The 15,828-nt window shown below is 44.3% G+C and overlaps 1 protein-coding gene across 6 annotated transcripts in view; it reads right to left on the reverse strand.

Moving 5' to 3' along the window:
* Nucleotides 1-8,895: 8,895 nt before the first annotated feature.
* The window catches only part of DGUOK (deoxyguanosine kinase), a 28,992-nt gene continuing 22,059 nt past the window's right edge, over nt 8,896-15,828 (reverse strand). For 5 of the 6 annotated variants that reach the window (XM_070573780.1, XM_008533671.2, XM_070573776.1 and 2 more), the window contains 3 exons: nt 10,279-10,394; nt 9,593-9,689; nt 8,896-9,135 (listed from right to left, as the gene is read on the reverse strand). In XM_070573780.1, the coding sequence (XP_070429881.1) occupies nt 9,109-9,135; nt 9,593-9,689; nt 10,279-10,394 (240 nt within the window). In that variant the 3' untranslated portion in view covers nt 8,896-9,108. The remainder of the gene's footprint in view (nt 9,136-9,592; nt 9,690-10,278; nt 10,395-15,828) is intronic. The other variant, XM_008533672.2, reaches the window with a different exon arrangement.

Genomic DNA, 15,828 nt, shown 5'->3' on the forward strand with positions numbered 1-15,828 from the left:
TGAAGCTGAAGCTTCAATAGGTAACTTGCTTCTGTTTGCAATTAAGGACCCTGACTGACTCTTTGGCAGTTGCTCAGTCCAGCAGGGCACAGGGCTAGGGCAAAGGCAGGGATGAGGAGAGCACAACTGTGTTCAGAGGACAGTGAATAAGCCATTTAGCTAGAACAAAGGATTCTTTCACAGGGGCAGGGAAGATAAGGTTGGAGGACCCCAAAAGCTCAGTAAGGAGCCTGGGTCATCATCTCGTAAAAGGCACCAACATTTTTAAAAGATGAACCTTTGTTTTTGAGCCAGCCCTGATGGCCTAGCGGTTAAAGTTTGGCACACTCCACTTTGGTGGCCGGGGTTTGTTTCCTGGGCACAGAACCACACCACTCGTCTGTCAGTAGCCACGCTGTGGCAGTGGCTCATGTAGAAGAACCAGAAGAACTCGAAACTATACACAACTATGTAATGGGATTTTGGGGGGGAGGGAGGAAAGAAGAAAACAGGAGGAAGATTGGCAACAGATTTTAGCTTAGGGTGAATCTTCCCCTGCAAAAACAAAACCAAAAAGACCACACAAAAAAACCTGTTTAAAATGTGTATTATTCTAAAAAGACCACAACTTTTATTTTGGAATAATTTAGATTTACAGAAAAGTTGCAAAGATGGTACAGGGAATTTGCATATACCCTCATCCAGTTTCCCCTAATGCTAACATCTTACATCATGTGGTCAATTTGTGAAAACTGAGAAGCTGACATTGGCATATCACTATTAACTAAACTCTAGACTTGATTCAGATTTCGCTAGTTTTCCACTAATCTCTCTTTTCTAGTCCCAGATCCAGCCTAGGATGCCACTTTGTATTTAGATGCTAACCTTTTTAATGGAGAATCTTAACATGATTAAAGGTGTTTTAAGAGAATCATCTGATAGCAATGGACAGGTTGGACCGGGAAATAGGTAGAAAGGCATCTGTAAAGGCATTCCAGAACTTCCCCAAATTTCCAAATGTACCCTGATGCCCAGTGCCTGAAGGTGCTCACCACCTTGAAGGTGCAGTTGCCAGGAAGAGGAAGTCCAGGCTGCGGGAAGCATCTCTGTGCCCGCTCAGGGCCTCAGTGGGCCAAAGGCATCTTTAGGATGGACCTGGGGGCCTTCAGCTAGGTCTTCCTGCCTAGGCCACCAAAGTGGGCTGGTAAGTCCAGGCAGGCAGCCAAAGAAATGTGTGCTTGCCTTCTTTTCTGAGAGTCCAGTCTGTCTCCCTTACCAGGCACCTTGATGTTGTGGAAAGAAAACAGGCTCTGGAGTCAGGATGGACCAGGGGTTGAATCCTGGCTCCACCACTGACTGTGGGACCCTGGGTGAGTTCCTGAATTTCTCTGAGCCTTAGTTTCCTCAATGGTAAAAAGTGGGAGCTTAAACTTCCTTCACAGAATTATTGAGAGGATTAACATTTAAAAAGTGTTCATGGGGCCAGCCAGTGGCGCAGCAGTTAAGTGCACACATTCTGCTCTGGTGGCCCAGGGTTTGCCGCTTCGGATCCTGGGTGCAGACATGGCACTGCTCATCAAGCCATGCTGTGGTAGGCATCCCACATATAAAGTAGAGGAAGATGGACACGGATGTTAGCTCAGGGCCAGTCTTCCTCAAAAAAAAAAAGTGTTCAATAGGGTAGCTGGCACAGAGTAGGCATTCAATAATCATCAGCTCCTTTGACAACCTGAGGGTGGGGTCTGGGCGTGTAATTTTCTTGCATATCTTCATAGTGCTTCACACACAGAAAGAACTTCATAAATTGATGATTGTAGTACAGAGTTCACAGACCCACTGACCTCAGAAAGGGCAGATCATGTCTCCAGTTACATCATTCATTTATTTAGCAAGTCTATATTAGGCTCTCAGTACATAGCAATAAATAGATAAAAGCCAGACACGGTGCTAAGTGACCAAGACATGGTCTGTGTCAAGAATGGTACAGCCTAGGAAGGGAGCGGTGTCTCCAGACAACTTTCCTTCAGGTCTGATACATAGTTTGACTCAGTTTAATAAGCAAGGCGCCCAACAGCACAAAGACTGGCTACTTCTGTGTGGGGGGAGGGAGGAGCCTCGCAGAGAGCGTAGACTTGGGACTGGCAGAATGAGCAGTTCTGCCAGTAAGAAAAGGTGAGGAGGTGAGAGGGAGACAGAGAGAAGCACTTCATCACGCGGGAAACACAAGACGTATTCTGGGACCGTATGCAGTCTTGTGGGGTTTATGGAAGGAGCGGTGGGAGAGGAGGTTATAAAAACATGGCAGCTGTGATACTTCCGCACACAAAGGGCTGAGGGGCAGCTCTCTGGCGGCAGGGGCGGGGTGGGGGAGCTGACTCGAAGCTGTGCTTTTGCATAACCACCACAGCTTTTTTTGTACATGGTTTAGTTGGGGTGGCTTGGGGAAGAGACGGTTACTGGTAGTAGTAACAGGTGGAAGTGAGGGGCACGGGCGTTCCAGCCACTCTTGGCTTGGCCCTGCTAGGAAGGGAACTGTATGATCCTTAAGAAAGAGGAGGTGGAGGGAAGGACTGTTGGGAGTCAACCACAATGACCACTACACGTTCAACTAGAGAAACAGAAAGTGAGGTGCAGAGAAGGTTTGAGAGATTTCAGAGATGAACAGGCAGATTGTGGTGAGAAAGGGTGTAACAAGAGAGCTGGAGGGGCAAAGACGACTCCAAGGCTTCTAATGTGGTCAACCGGGTGAATGGAGAAGAGGAGAAACAGGCTTTGTGGGCTCAGGGGGGTGGGGGTGGAGGTGGGGGTAGGTACTCTGTTTGTACACACTGGGCATAAGGGATATCTGGGTAATGATATCCAGAGGTCAATACGGCTCTACCTTTAAAGGTCATCCTCCTGTCTGGGATTTGCTTCAAAATAATCTGAGAATGGCGGGTCGGCTATAGGTGAAACAAAATTGGCTATGAGTAGATAACTGAAGTGGATGAGAAAGTAACAATTAGCTCCCGACTAAGAACAAAAAAGCTGCCCTGCCATTCGTCTGGCTGGAGGACAGGCATAGGTAAGGCCAGCTACAAAGTTACCATGAAACAACATTCCTCCCAAAGGCAGGCTACAGCTAAAGTGTCAGAACCACCCCCCTTCTCTGTGTGGCTACCGCTTTCTGACTCACTGAGAAAACTTGTTCCCTAAAATGATGGACCATCAGAAACTTGGCCGTTTGAAATTTTATCAGTAAAAATGAAAAACCCTTCTGTTGCCCAGAGGATCTAAGTCACTTTGACACGGAGAAGCTGTCCTGATTTGCAAGCTAGGTTCAGAGGTTCGGATAAGGGGCTTCTGAACACAATATTCCACGTTTATCTTAACTTTGTACTGCCAAAGGAGATGAACCTGGGTCTCCTGCGCAGTTCCGACCAGATGTTGACTCCTGCTTTGCTTTGAGCCTATCAAAACACTGCTTAATTTAAGTGTTAGCTAAATGCTACCCTTCCACCGAATCCTGTAACTCTCTCTTTGCCTGTTCGGTGAGACACCCCAGAGTTCCGCTGGTGTATGGTCTCCTTCTTTGCAGTGAGTTAATAAATCTGGTTTTGTCAAACTACATGTTTGTTCCTAGCGATCTTAGGCTGAGTGGACCAGGACATGGGTAATGGGGGTAGGGGACTTCTTTGTACTCTTCTCTCTGTGCTTGCAAATGATTCACATTTTCCATAACATTTCTAAGCATTTAAAACGTCCTGACCCCAAGATATGAGCCATGACAGTGTTTGAGATCTAAAGAAGCCAGAATAATAACCCCAAAGATGTCCACATCCTAATCTTTGGTGCCTGTGAATGTTACCTTCCTAGCAAAAGGGACCTTGCAGATGCGGTTAAGGCTAAGGACCTTGAGACGGGGAGAGTAGTCTGGATTATCCAGGTGAGCCCAATGTTGACATGTCGGCCCCTAAAAGCAGAGAAACTTTCTTGGCTGTGGTCAGAGAGAGATGTGACGATGGGAGAAAAGTCAGAGGTGCAATGTTGCTGGCTTTGAAGATGGAGGAAGGGGCCATGAGCCAAGGAATGTGGGCAGCCTCTCGAAGACACACAAGGTAAGGAAACGGAGTCTCCTCTAGGACCTCCAGAAAGGAACGCAGCCCTGTTGATAATTTAATTTTAGCCAATGAGACCCATGTCAGAGTTCTGACCTATAGAACTGTAAGGTAATAAGTCTGTGTTACGTTAAGCCACATTTGTGGTAATTTGATATGGCAGCAATAGAAAACTAATACAAGATCACCCAGAGGTGTGAGTGAAGACAGAAATGAGCCAAGGGTGCCTGGGGGACACCAGCTCCTCAGAGGAGAGAAAGGAGAGTCAGCCAAGGAGAGAAGGAAACACCCAGCAGGGGAAGAGCCAGAAGAGGCCAACAAAGCAAGAAGTTCCAAGCGCGAGAAAGGGGTCCTGAGATTAAAACGGCCTGCTCTTTAAAGTGAGAGCTGAAGGACAGTAAACAGTCTTTCAATTTAAAGTGCATGTTATTTCCTTGCTTCATTTTCCTTGTGATTCTATCATTTGCATATAACAGCCTCTTTCACCTGAAATTGTCACCACCTCCATTCATGTTTTTTTTTTTTTAATTAATTTTCTTTGTGGTAACATTGGTTTATCACATTAGATAAATTTCAGATGTACAGGATTATATTTCGATTTCTGTGTAGATTATAGCATGTTCGCCACCCAAAGACTAATTAACCCTTCACATTAAAAGCCTGAGAGTTTGCGAACTTTCACCACCTCAATCCACATTGTAAACCCATCAAGGTAATGTTCTGGTTCCAGAACAGCAGGGTTTTTTTTTTTTTTTTTTTTTTTTTTACCACACTGTAAGCGGGAAAGAAAATGGAGCTCTTTTTATGTGCTCACACAAGTTATCTGACTCGGGGGGAGAGCCTAAAGCATGAGACAACAGCACCCGGACTGGCCTGCGGTCCTAATCTCCGATGTGAATGCTCCACGCAGACCTATCCGTTTCCCATAGGGAAGGTTCAAAGCAGCTGCTCCTCATTGAAATATTTCCTCTCCGCACACCACCTCAGCTACCAATTTGGAAAATGGCAAATTATTTCACCCAGGTGAGACTGTTGAGGGCTTTGACTATCTTAGAAAATATTTACATTCTAAAAGGCAATGTTTAGGAATGGAAAGAAATGCCGAATTTGTAGATTTTCAGGCTTTAAGACTAAGTGAAGAATCTGAAGGAGAGGAGTGTGTTCCTAGACGATAAACTCATGAACTTCATCTGGTTCTGACAACCTGGGCCTTATGCCTCATTCTCACATGAAGGCCTTGGCGCCTGATATTTTTTTCTCTGCCTGAATACTCTACCCGATTCATTCTTCAGAATTCAGAGTAGTTGTCACTTTTGTAGAGGGGCTGTCCCAGATGACGTGGGCTCCTTCCATGACAGGCCCCCACAGTACAACTGTACTTCTTCAGAAATGTTCCCCACACCTGCAATGACTTCTTCAGTGTCTATCGCCTTCTCTTTAGATGACACGTTCTGTGAGGTAAGGACGAGGTCTGCCTACTGTTGTGTTTGCTGTCATCTCCTGGTCTCTTGCATGTGGCAGATACGTATAAATATTTGTTGATGATTGAATAAACAAATGAAGGGTGGGGGCCTAGTGCTCTTGCTCTGGGTTTACAGGTGATTTCCATATTAATGGTTCCTGGAAACGGAAATGAGAATTAAACCTTTGGGCCCCTCAGAGCTAAACGACCAAAACCATTGAGTTCCTAACACCCCGTGTTCATCCCTGGTCTTCTCCAAAGCCTGGAGCAGCTAACAAACAGCAGAACAAGTGGGACAGATTTTAGACGTGAGTGCCAAGACAATTCAAGGGGAGAAAAGATTAATCTTCTCTACAAATGGTGTTGGGACAACTGGATAGGCACACGCTAAAGAATGAAGTTGAATCTCTTCCTTACACCATACACAAAAATTAACTCAGAATGGATCATAGACCTAAGGTAAGAGCTAAAGCTATCTAACTCTTAGAAGAAAACATAGGAGTAGATGTTTGTGGCTTTGGGTTATTCAAAACTTTCTCAGACGTGACGCCAAAAGCACAAGTGACAAAATAAATTTGACTTCACCAAAATTAAAAAAGTTTGTGCCTCAAAGGACGCTGTCAAAATGAAAATACAACCCACAGAATGAGAGCAAATATTTGTAAGTCATGTATCTGATAGGACTCGTATACATAATACATAAAGTATCTTACAACTCACTAAGAAGCAGCCAAATAAGCCAAGTGAAAAAAGGACAAAGAATTTGAATAGACATTTTCCCAAAGATATACAAATGACCAGTAAACACATCAAAAGATGCTCAACATTATTAGCCATCAGGGGACTGTAAATTAAAACCACAATGAGATTTGACTTCACACCTACTAGGATGGCTATACTCAAAATGACAGAAGTGTTGGCAAGGATATGGAGAAATCAGAATCCTAATACATTGCTGGAGGGAACGTGAAATAATGCAGCCACTTCAGAAAAGTTTAGCGGTTTCTCAGACTTAAACATGGAGTTACCATCTGACCCAGTAACTCCATTCCTCAGTATGTACCCGAGAGAAATGAAAACACCCGTCCACACAAAAACTTGTAGTCACAAGCCACATAACAACATTTTTTTTTTTTTTATCGACACCTTTTTACCTGGATTTATTCACTTTCTGGAAGCATAAAAGAATGACTAAATAAATCAGAAATACTAAAGATAGTTCTAACAGTATATACAGAATAGCATGGTTAACATTTACCTCAAGGAAAAAAGGTTCCAATGAGGCCAAAATACAATTTTACCTTGAATTTTAAGAGAAGCAGCTTTTGAGTTATTTTTAAACTACTATCATTCAACTGTAGAATCAGATATTGTTATATGTAAATTTTAAAAAAGAAGCACTATTACTATCTTATTTGAAAGAAAATATTTTCATAAATTGTTTTGTACCTAATTCTCTTTTAATGTGTTTTGAAAGTGTAGTCTTTTTTTTAATTAAGGTTATGAAAGTTAACATCCTTGTGAAATTACAGTTGTACATCATTATTAGTCACATTGTAGGTACACCACTTCACCCCTAGTGCCCTCCCCCCACCCCCCTTTCCCCTGGCAACCACCAATCAGTTCTCTTTGTCCATATGTTAACTACCACCTATGAGTGGAGTCATACAGAGTTCATCTTTCTCTGTCTGGCTTATTTCACTCAACATAATACCCTCAAGGTCTATCCATGTTGTTGTGAATGGGACGACTTTGTCCTTTTTTATGGCTGAGTAGTATTCCATTGTATATATATATACCACATCTTCTTTATCCAATCATCACCACATAACAACATTTTGATCAATGGCAGACTGCATATACGTGAAGATTATTACCATATAGCCTAGGTGTGTAGTAGGCTATTCCATCTAGGTTTGTCTAAGTACACTCTATGATATTCACTCAACAATGAAATTGCCTAATGACCATTTCTCAGAACGTTTCCCTGTCAAGCAATGTGTGACTGTCTATGAATTTTCATAACAGTATTATTCATAACAGCCAAAAAGTGGAATCCACATGTCCATCAACGGATGGATAGACATGTGGTATATTCATAAAATGAAATATTTACCCATAAAAAGGAATAAAGATACATGTTACAACATGGATGAATCTTAAAAACTTTTAAAGTGAAAGAAGCAATCACAAAAGGTCATATATTATTTGATCCCATTTATATGAAATGTCCAGAATAGGCAAATCTAGAGAGACAGGAAGTAGACTGGTGGTTGTCTAGGGCAGAGTAGGGTGGGTGGGGATTGCAGGGGGGTGGGTGATGGAGAGTGACTGCTAACTGGTATGGCATTTCTTCTTGGGGTGATGAAAACATTCTGGATTTGATTGTGGTGATGGTTGCACAACCCTATAACTATACTAAAAACCACTGAATTACACACTTTAAATGAGTGCATTGTATGGTATGTGAGTTACATCTCAATAAAGCTGTTAAAAAGTTTAAAAGTAGGTTAAAGAAATGCTGTGCTGTTATTTCAAAACATCACACCTGTGTTAGAAACCAATCCCACACTCATTTTCCCAAGCACAAAGGAAAACACAGTTTCTGTCTTCTGGGACCAAGTCCTGAGCTCATTCACTTTCCTGTGTGCCTGCACACCTGTCAAGGGCTCAGGGCAGGAATTCTGCTCCCAGTAAATCATGGACCTGCAGGCTTCTTGCAACAGAGTACTCAATTCTGGAGAGCCATGTATTTTTCTCTCTTAACAGTAAATTGTCCTTGAAGTTTAAAGTGCAGCACAAAAAATTACTTTCCTTCTTTCTTTCCAGCATAGACAGATTCACTCCAAAAGGTCACTCGAAACTCACTGGGTAAGGTGGTTAGAGCAGGCCACCAGAGTGCCAGGATGACCAAGCCCTAAATGTCAGACGCTGAATTTTTGGGCTCCTGATTTGTTCTTTCCCTCCCTCTCTTTCGCCGAGGTTCTCTAGCTCTAGGACAAAGGTGTAAATCCCCATCGCATCCCCCATACCAAGAGTGCTGGACGGGAAGAGATAAAAGGGCTTCCTGGAGTTCGGGCTCCATTTCCTAGCTCTGTGGGCTCACACTTGGGCGTCCATCTGCTCCTGAGCCACTTCACTTCCCTTCTTCATGTCCATGGCAGGGCTCAGTTAGGAGTCCTGAGAGCAGTTCCTGCCCTGGCGTGTCAGAGGGAACGAGTGAACACAGAGGGAAGTCCAGCTGGTGAAGAAATCACGAAGCAACAAACCTAGGACTCTTCTTAAGCGAAAAGCCTAGTCTAGAGGGGGGTTTAGAGCAGGCACCGACAGACACACAGTGAAATGAATGAACTGGACTAACAAAATAAGCGAAACTTTATTTCACAAGTCCTTGAGATATAAAAGAAGATAATGGCAAGTCTAAGAATAACAGAAGCCATACAACTGAGTGTGAGAGCACTCCAGGGGTAAAAGGAGATGGGAGTGGGAGGGAAAAGTGTGTGGCTCAGTACTTTTCTAGCTTCAGAAAGTCAGGGAGCCCAGATCACAGCCAGAATGTCTCGGTATTGGTTACAGATTTTTCACAAACGTGTTTACCTGTGGCAAAGAGAAAAACCAAGAGTCAAATTCACATTTTCAGTAGCCTATACGAGAGTATATCCACAATGCCTAGGTAGCCAAGCCCATGAGTTTTCTGTGAGCAAGGAGAAAAAAGGTATGGAGAGGAAACGTGACCTGCCCAGGGTCATACAGCATGAAGTGGCAGAGCTGGGAATAGCATCCAGAAGTCTCAGTTCCCTAGTTCTAGAATGCCTTAGAGGAGGAAGATAGCTGGGAAACACATATTACAAGTCAATTATGTAACAATTATTAGCCCAAAATACTTTAGAGAATAGGGATTCTATTTGTAACTTGTACAAGGCCCCATAGGCTTTGGAGTGTGAAATGCAATCTGAGGTGCAAAGCCCAAGGTCCATGGCACTGAAGTTTGAAGCAGAGATAAAAGTGCAATAAAGGAAAACCATTAGAAAGCAGGAGTTAAGGTCCTCCTCACCTTTCCCATGAGTTCTTCTTGTTTAGTTACTTCAGAAAAATCATTATTCACGTCCAACACCAGCACAGGAATGTTCACCAGAGTCTCAAAGTGCAGCCTATAAGCAGCACAAACATTTAGGGAACAGGAAAAAGAGAGCTGAGCCAAGCTTCACATACTCACCAAGCCTTAGTAATTCAGAGAACAGATCTAAAGTCACGTGACTTCTCAATGAAACTGCATACAAACAGCAGTTTAAAAAAAGAATTCAATAAAGCCGGCTGGAAAGAGGAAGGCTGAAATTTCTCTTTAGTCTTGAGAATGATACTGAAGGTCAGAGCCCCAAACGTTTTAAGTGGACAGCAGACCAAGCCCGAAGGGAGTAAAGGCCAAAACTAGCAATGTCAACTTAGTAAACTGACAATTTCTCTAAAATTTTTCAGCCCTTCACCCTGAGCCAACTACCACCATCACCAATCACCATGTTCAATCTAGGGGAATGTTAAAAAAGCTGCAGAAATAGAATCTCATAAAAAGTCTCTTGGAATATACAGATTATATCCAATATTAAGTTTCTGAGCTGGATAATGCTTGACTTTTCCAGTACATTCTGAACCTTCTTATGGGGCTGCACGTTGAAGTGCCTGCACTTTAACACTGGCTGTGGGAGGCGGCCTCTGTCTGCCGCTGCTCTCTGCTCTGCTTACTTGGTTGTCCTGTGAACGAGCCAGGCTTCGTGCTGATCATGAAGCTGCTCGAGATACGTCAGCTCAATTCCTCTCTCCTCTTCCCTCGCCCTCTGGTGCAGTCTCTTCAAACACACCTAAAAGACAATTCCCGGGCCTCATGGAGCTCATTTGTTATCTTGGCTGTTACAAGGCAGTCTTGGGGCTCTCAGACCCACTCATGATGTCTATCCTGAGCGCTGTAAACCACGACTTTGCTTCTGCTGTCTTGTTTTCTTATTCAATCACAGCTTAATAGCAAACATCATCCACCCCGGTAACCTGAAGTTACCCCTTTTTTTCCTCCTCCCAACCACATCCAGGAAGTCACTAAATTCTCTTTAATCTCTCTCTAGTTGTTTCTCTCCTTGCCTCCCTCTCACCTCTGCCCTAGTCAGGTCCTCATCACCTCTCATCTGGACTATGGCAAGAGCCTTCTGGCTCTCTGCCTCCTGGAGGCGGTGAAGTGAATGGAAAGAGTGTAGGCCTTAAAGCCAGAAAGTCCAGGATTAAATTCCTGTCTTCACCATGTGCTAGCAGCGCAATCTTGTGGGCTTCCAGTTCCTCATTTTCCCCTTGCCCCACAGGTCGCTGTGAGGATTCAGAGGTAAGGCACATCAAGTTCCTGGCCAAGGCTGTTCTCTCCTTCCTGCTGGTCCCCCTCAGTCCACCCTTCCACAGTACTGCAATATAATGGCATTACTCTCCTTGCTTAAAGACTTCACAGGGTCCCTACTGCCTACAGCCATCAGCCAAGGTTCAAGGAAGTTTGAGTAGCATCATATTTACAAAAGGGTAAGTAATCTGAAATATCTCCTTCACTTCCTATCAAACACTCACTCTGGAGCACAATGCAAAATCTGCATTAAGTCAAAGGAAAAAAAGTGACATGAGACTAACCCTCCTTCCAGAGTGTGCATAATTCTACTCTGCCTTCACCTGGTAGAAACGTTGGAAGCAGAGTGGCTCAGAGAATGTCATCTTCTCCTTTACTTGTCACACAAGGCCATTCCCAGGGTCTGGCACCCCTCCTCCCTCTGCATCTCGGCGTCCTCAGCTCCCGCCCTGGGCTCACTGCTAGAGCAGTGGGCTCTGACCTCCTGTCTGCAGCACAGACCAAGCTCTTTCACACCTCAAAATGTTTGCTCCAAGTGTTTGTTTTGCCCGAACTCCATCTTTCCTCTCTCCACCCAGCAAATATTTCATTATTCAATGTCATCTCTCCTGGGAAGAACAGATGGATTAACTCACTGATTTAGGACTTCCCTCTTTGAAGCACCCTAAAAACTTTCTAAAGGTCGTGCACAGTATTCCCAAAGATGCAGAGTCCTTGCAGTTTCCTTCTCATCCTATCTTTCCTCTAAGGAAACGAAATCATACAAGCAAATTTCACTTATGATCTTATGTCCAACTTTTCAAATTGATGAACAGAGACAAATCTAATAGGTTAATACTTTTAGCACTTACCCCTCACATTTCTCCCTTTCCCCTGAATCAATTATTGTCCCAAGTTAGATGAAGTCCCCTGCCTATAATTTAGTTAGATAATAAGTAAAACGAAATATGCAAAATAGCAAATCAAGTGCTATACTGTGAGGTGTGGATCTTAAGTGCAGCAGTTCAGATAAGGGAGGGCGCAGCATGGGCTCCAGCAGTCAGAGAGGCGATTCCTGGAAGAGGCAGGAGCTCCCCCTTTATCTCTGGTACCAGCGTACCGAGCACCACTCCGAGAGTTGAGCTACGCCCTGGGCAAACACAAACCACCAGTGGCATTTCAGCTCAATCGGATGACACAGGGAGGTCTGCAGAGGGTGCTCTGAGGGCACAGTGCCTGGCGGACACCCAGGAGGCAGGCCAGAGTCCGTCTTGTTCAGGGTTGAGTACTAGGCCTGGCAGGGTAGTTGGTCAATAAATTTTTGTCACATATATTCAGTGTTTTAATTTCTGACTAGTCTATCTCCATTTGCCTTCTTCTCCTACCTTCCTCTTTTCCATTTCCACTTCCTTCACTCTGAACCTGCCTCTTTTTTTCCCCTTCTTTCTGCTCCTACACCCCCACCCTTACTGCTGATGACTTCAAGACATTTCCCCTTATTCCCCACCTCCCCAGTCACACAGCTTTAAACTCTTGACTTCCAGCTACCCAGTTCTCCACCCCACTGACAACCAATGTTATTAATTTTTTGTGTACTTTCAGAAATATTCTACACATACACACATTCTTACCTCCACCTTTTTTTTCTTTAACCATACATATAAAAGGTGTCCCACCATACACTCTGTTTTTGTTTTTCTTCACTTAACAATATGTCTTGGAGATTGTTACATATCAGTACAGTACTTTCTCATTCTCTTCCATGACTTCAGAATTTTCCAGTGCATGGATGGAGCATAATATATTCAACTCGTCCCTACTGATGACCACTTGGGTTGTTTCCAATAATTTGCTATTACAAACAATGCTGCCTTGCACATGAGCCATGATGCCCAAGTGGGAGCATATTTATGGAGTGAATTTCAAGGAGCATTATTAATAGGTCAAAAGGTATGTGCACTTGCTAATATACACTCCCAAACTGCCTCCTTAGAGGCTAACAAATTTACATGGCCACCAGCAACGTAGCTTCAGGATTTCTAAACATAGCCAAGCTACCTAATTTTCCTCCTTGAGAGAAAAATATTATCAGAATTAATGAAAATGCATACTTTTAAAATGAAAATATATTTTCAATTATACACAAGGGCAGAGCAATTCTTTTTATAAAAGCTATAATTATTCATTCATTGCTGGCAGGCAAACATTGATGTTAAGGTCTCTCCTATTAAAATAGGCTAACATTTCCCTTTTGACCATTAATTTACTTAACAGAGCAAACTTTTCTTCCCCCTAGAAATCTAGCTAAACTCCTATTTTAAGCATTTGGCATAATTCGTGATTCTTGCTTTACTGATACAGCTACAACAAATTCTTTTTAAAAAAATTCTGTGCAAACAGTGTTTTAGTCTGGTCCCTCTTCCTCTCAGTCCTCATGGCAGGACACAGCTGAATGTGAACAGGGAAGATAGTGCAGCTGCAACGGCCAGGGAGGGACCCTTCTGCCTATCTGCCCCCTTCACCTACCTGCCCCTAGGAAGAGCTGCTGCTCAGACTGCTTGGAATCAGAGACAGCAATGAGACTGTGACTGCTGGTGGGTCTGGCCATTGTGCTTCCCAAGCCCCAAACTCAGGTGCCATTTGTTCCCAGGCATTTCCAGCATGCCGTCTCAGCTGCAAACGGTCCCAGGCAGGGCCTGGCTCTGTCAGGCACACTGGTTGGCTGCACTCTCTCTCCTTGATCCCATGGGTCTGCGTGGGGACACTGAGGCCCAGCCATTTCTTTTCTGATGTTTCTTTGTTATTGGCTTGCTCACTTTTTAGAATTTAGGAGAGTAGGTGGACAGGAGCAAAAGGGCCCACTTAGGTCCATCTCTCATGCTCTAAACTCCAGATTTACCAGGGCTCTGCAGTGAAGTACTGGGTACTTGCATAGCTTTTTACATAGAGATGTTTTCACTTCAGTTCTGCTCTTCTCTTGGATATAGTTACCTTTGAATCTCACAAAAGAAGTCAGGGCGACTTCAGGGGAAGGATACCGGCATTCCTGAGTCCCCAGCTCTAATGCCATCAAAACAGCACCAAAATCCCCATCCAATCTCAAAATGAATATGCAGTTTTTCTTTTTCTACCATTAAGTTGTAAAAATCCTTCAACTCCCCTTATTCTACCCTAGCTGAAATATCTCAATTAGTTTCTTCAAAAAAGATGTATCAGCCACACCGTAATAATCACCACCACCACCGTCATCATCGTCCCCTTCTCAGAAAGTCATTCCGGGTGCACAAAGAAGTGAGGAAGACTTTCTTGCTTCCCTTGCTGGGTCCCAGTGTCTGAGTTCGATCTCAGCTCCCCAGAAACAAAGCCTCTACAGCCAGCCCAGCACCCTGTTTCACTCTCAGGAACAAGTCCACCCACTTCCTCATTGCCGACACTGCCTTCACGGCACTGAGCTGATTACGCTGAAGTTCTGCTTCTCTTGGAAAAGATCAGGTCAGCACTCTCAGTTCTTCTTATGCTTAGCCCCTCAACCTACTGCTTTTTCAGCCATCCATCCCACAACTCCTACTGGAAAACATGCCACCTCTTCAAATTCCAACCATAGTCTCCATTCAGTTCAAGTCCATGGAGCTCTCCTTCAACTTTTGCCCAGGCCATGAGCCTTCTGGAGGACCAAGACTTTCCTCTCATCCTGAACCCGACACTCAGCTACTTCAAACCATCCCCTTAGGCAGAGATCTCCTTTTCCCCTACACCAACACCAATTCCCACCCCAACAGGATGGTCACCTCCTTAATTTACCTCTTCTATTCCTGCTCCAGGCAGTGAAGACTACTGAAAGAAGTCATATAAATGTGACCCAGCCAGTTTCAGCTTGGTTCTTTTCACAGAAGGTTCTCAGCCCTCTGGCTTCACTGCATCTCTAGTTGAGTTTCACTTTAAACCTTAGACCCTATTTATTTCTGTGGAATCTCTTGATTTCCTCCCATGACCTAGCTTCTGCGTCACAATCTCCAGAAACTGCCGACACAAAGAGCCCGATATCTGGTCCCAGTCACACTCCAGGGCCTCTTTCCAGGCTGCCACCTTCCTGAAGTGAGGCCCTTCTTTCCAGTCCTCTCTTCTCCAGCTCTTGCAAGCCTGTGCAACAGACAGGGCCTCTCCCACCTGTTTTCTGACCCGGTCTGCTCTCAGGCTTCCTCCTGTCCACAAGGCTCAGTCCTGTCTCTAAAAAGCACGGCCTCTGGACTGAAGAGAGCTTTCCCTCCCAAGATTATGTGGCATATCTGGCATTTGACTGTACACTACCTATATGTCTCAAAGCCTGAGAGCAACACATCTCTCAAAAATTACCTCTTGCCTTAACTCAGAATTGTACTCCAGAAGAGTCCTTAGAGATCACTCGACTGAGCCACCGGATTTGACAGACAAGGACCCCTCCAGGAGAAAGGCTTCCAGGGGCTGCCCACAGTCACTGCCTGTCACTAGAGGCCAGGGACCACTGCTGTCTCCAGAGACTTTAGTGCTCCTGCCATGACGTCATCCTATTGTGAGCTAGAATGGCTCCATGGTCCAAGTCAGAGTCCTGGAATACAACTTCTGTAGTCCTTCCTGCCTTACCAGTGGCATTCTCAAGGTTCAAAAGGAGGTTACAAATTAGGGCAGTATCAGGATGAGGTGAGGAAACCCTCCATCTCTTCCTCTCTACATCCTATTCAGGAAACCATCAAGACCACCACAGACTCTGATGACCCACTTAGAGGGAAGGAAAAGCTGAGACAACTGATTATGGTTACCTGGTCAGAGGGTCCAACCTGCCAACCCTGGGTGATAAGACAACACCCAATTTTCTCTCTATTGTTGCTACATTAGGAGGAACCCTTTCTACGAATAGTCAATTGCTTTAGCCTTCTGCTGCAGAACACCTATGGGAAATG

The sequence above is a fragment of the Equus przewalskii genome, chromosome 14 (genome assembly GCF_037783145.1).
Source record: "Equus przewalskii isolate Varuska chromosome 14, EquPr2, whole genome shotgun sequence".
NCBI classification, from domain to species: domain Eukaryota; kingdom Metazoa; phylum Chordata; class Mammalia; order Perissodactyla; family Equidae; genus Equus; species Equus przewalskii.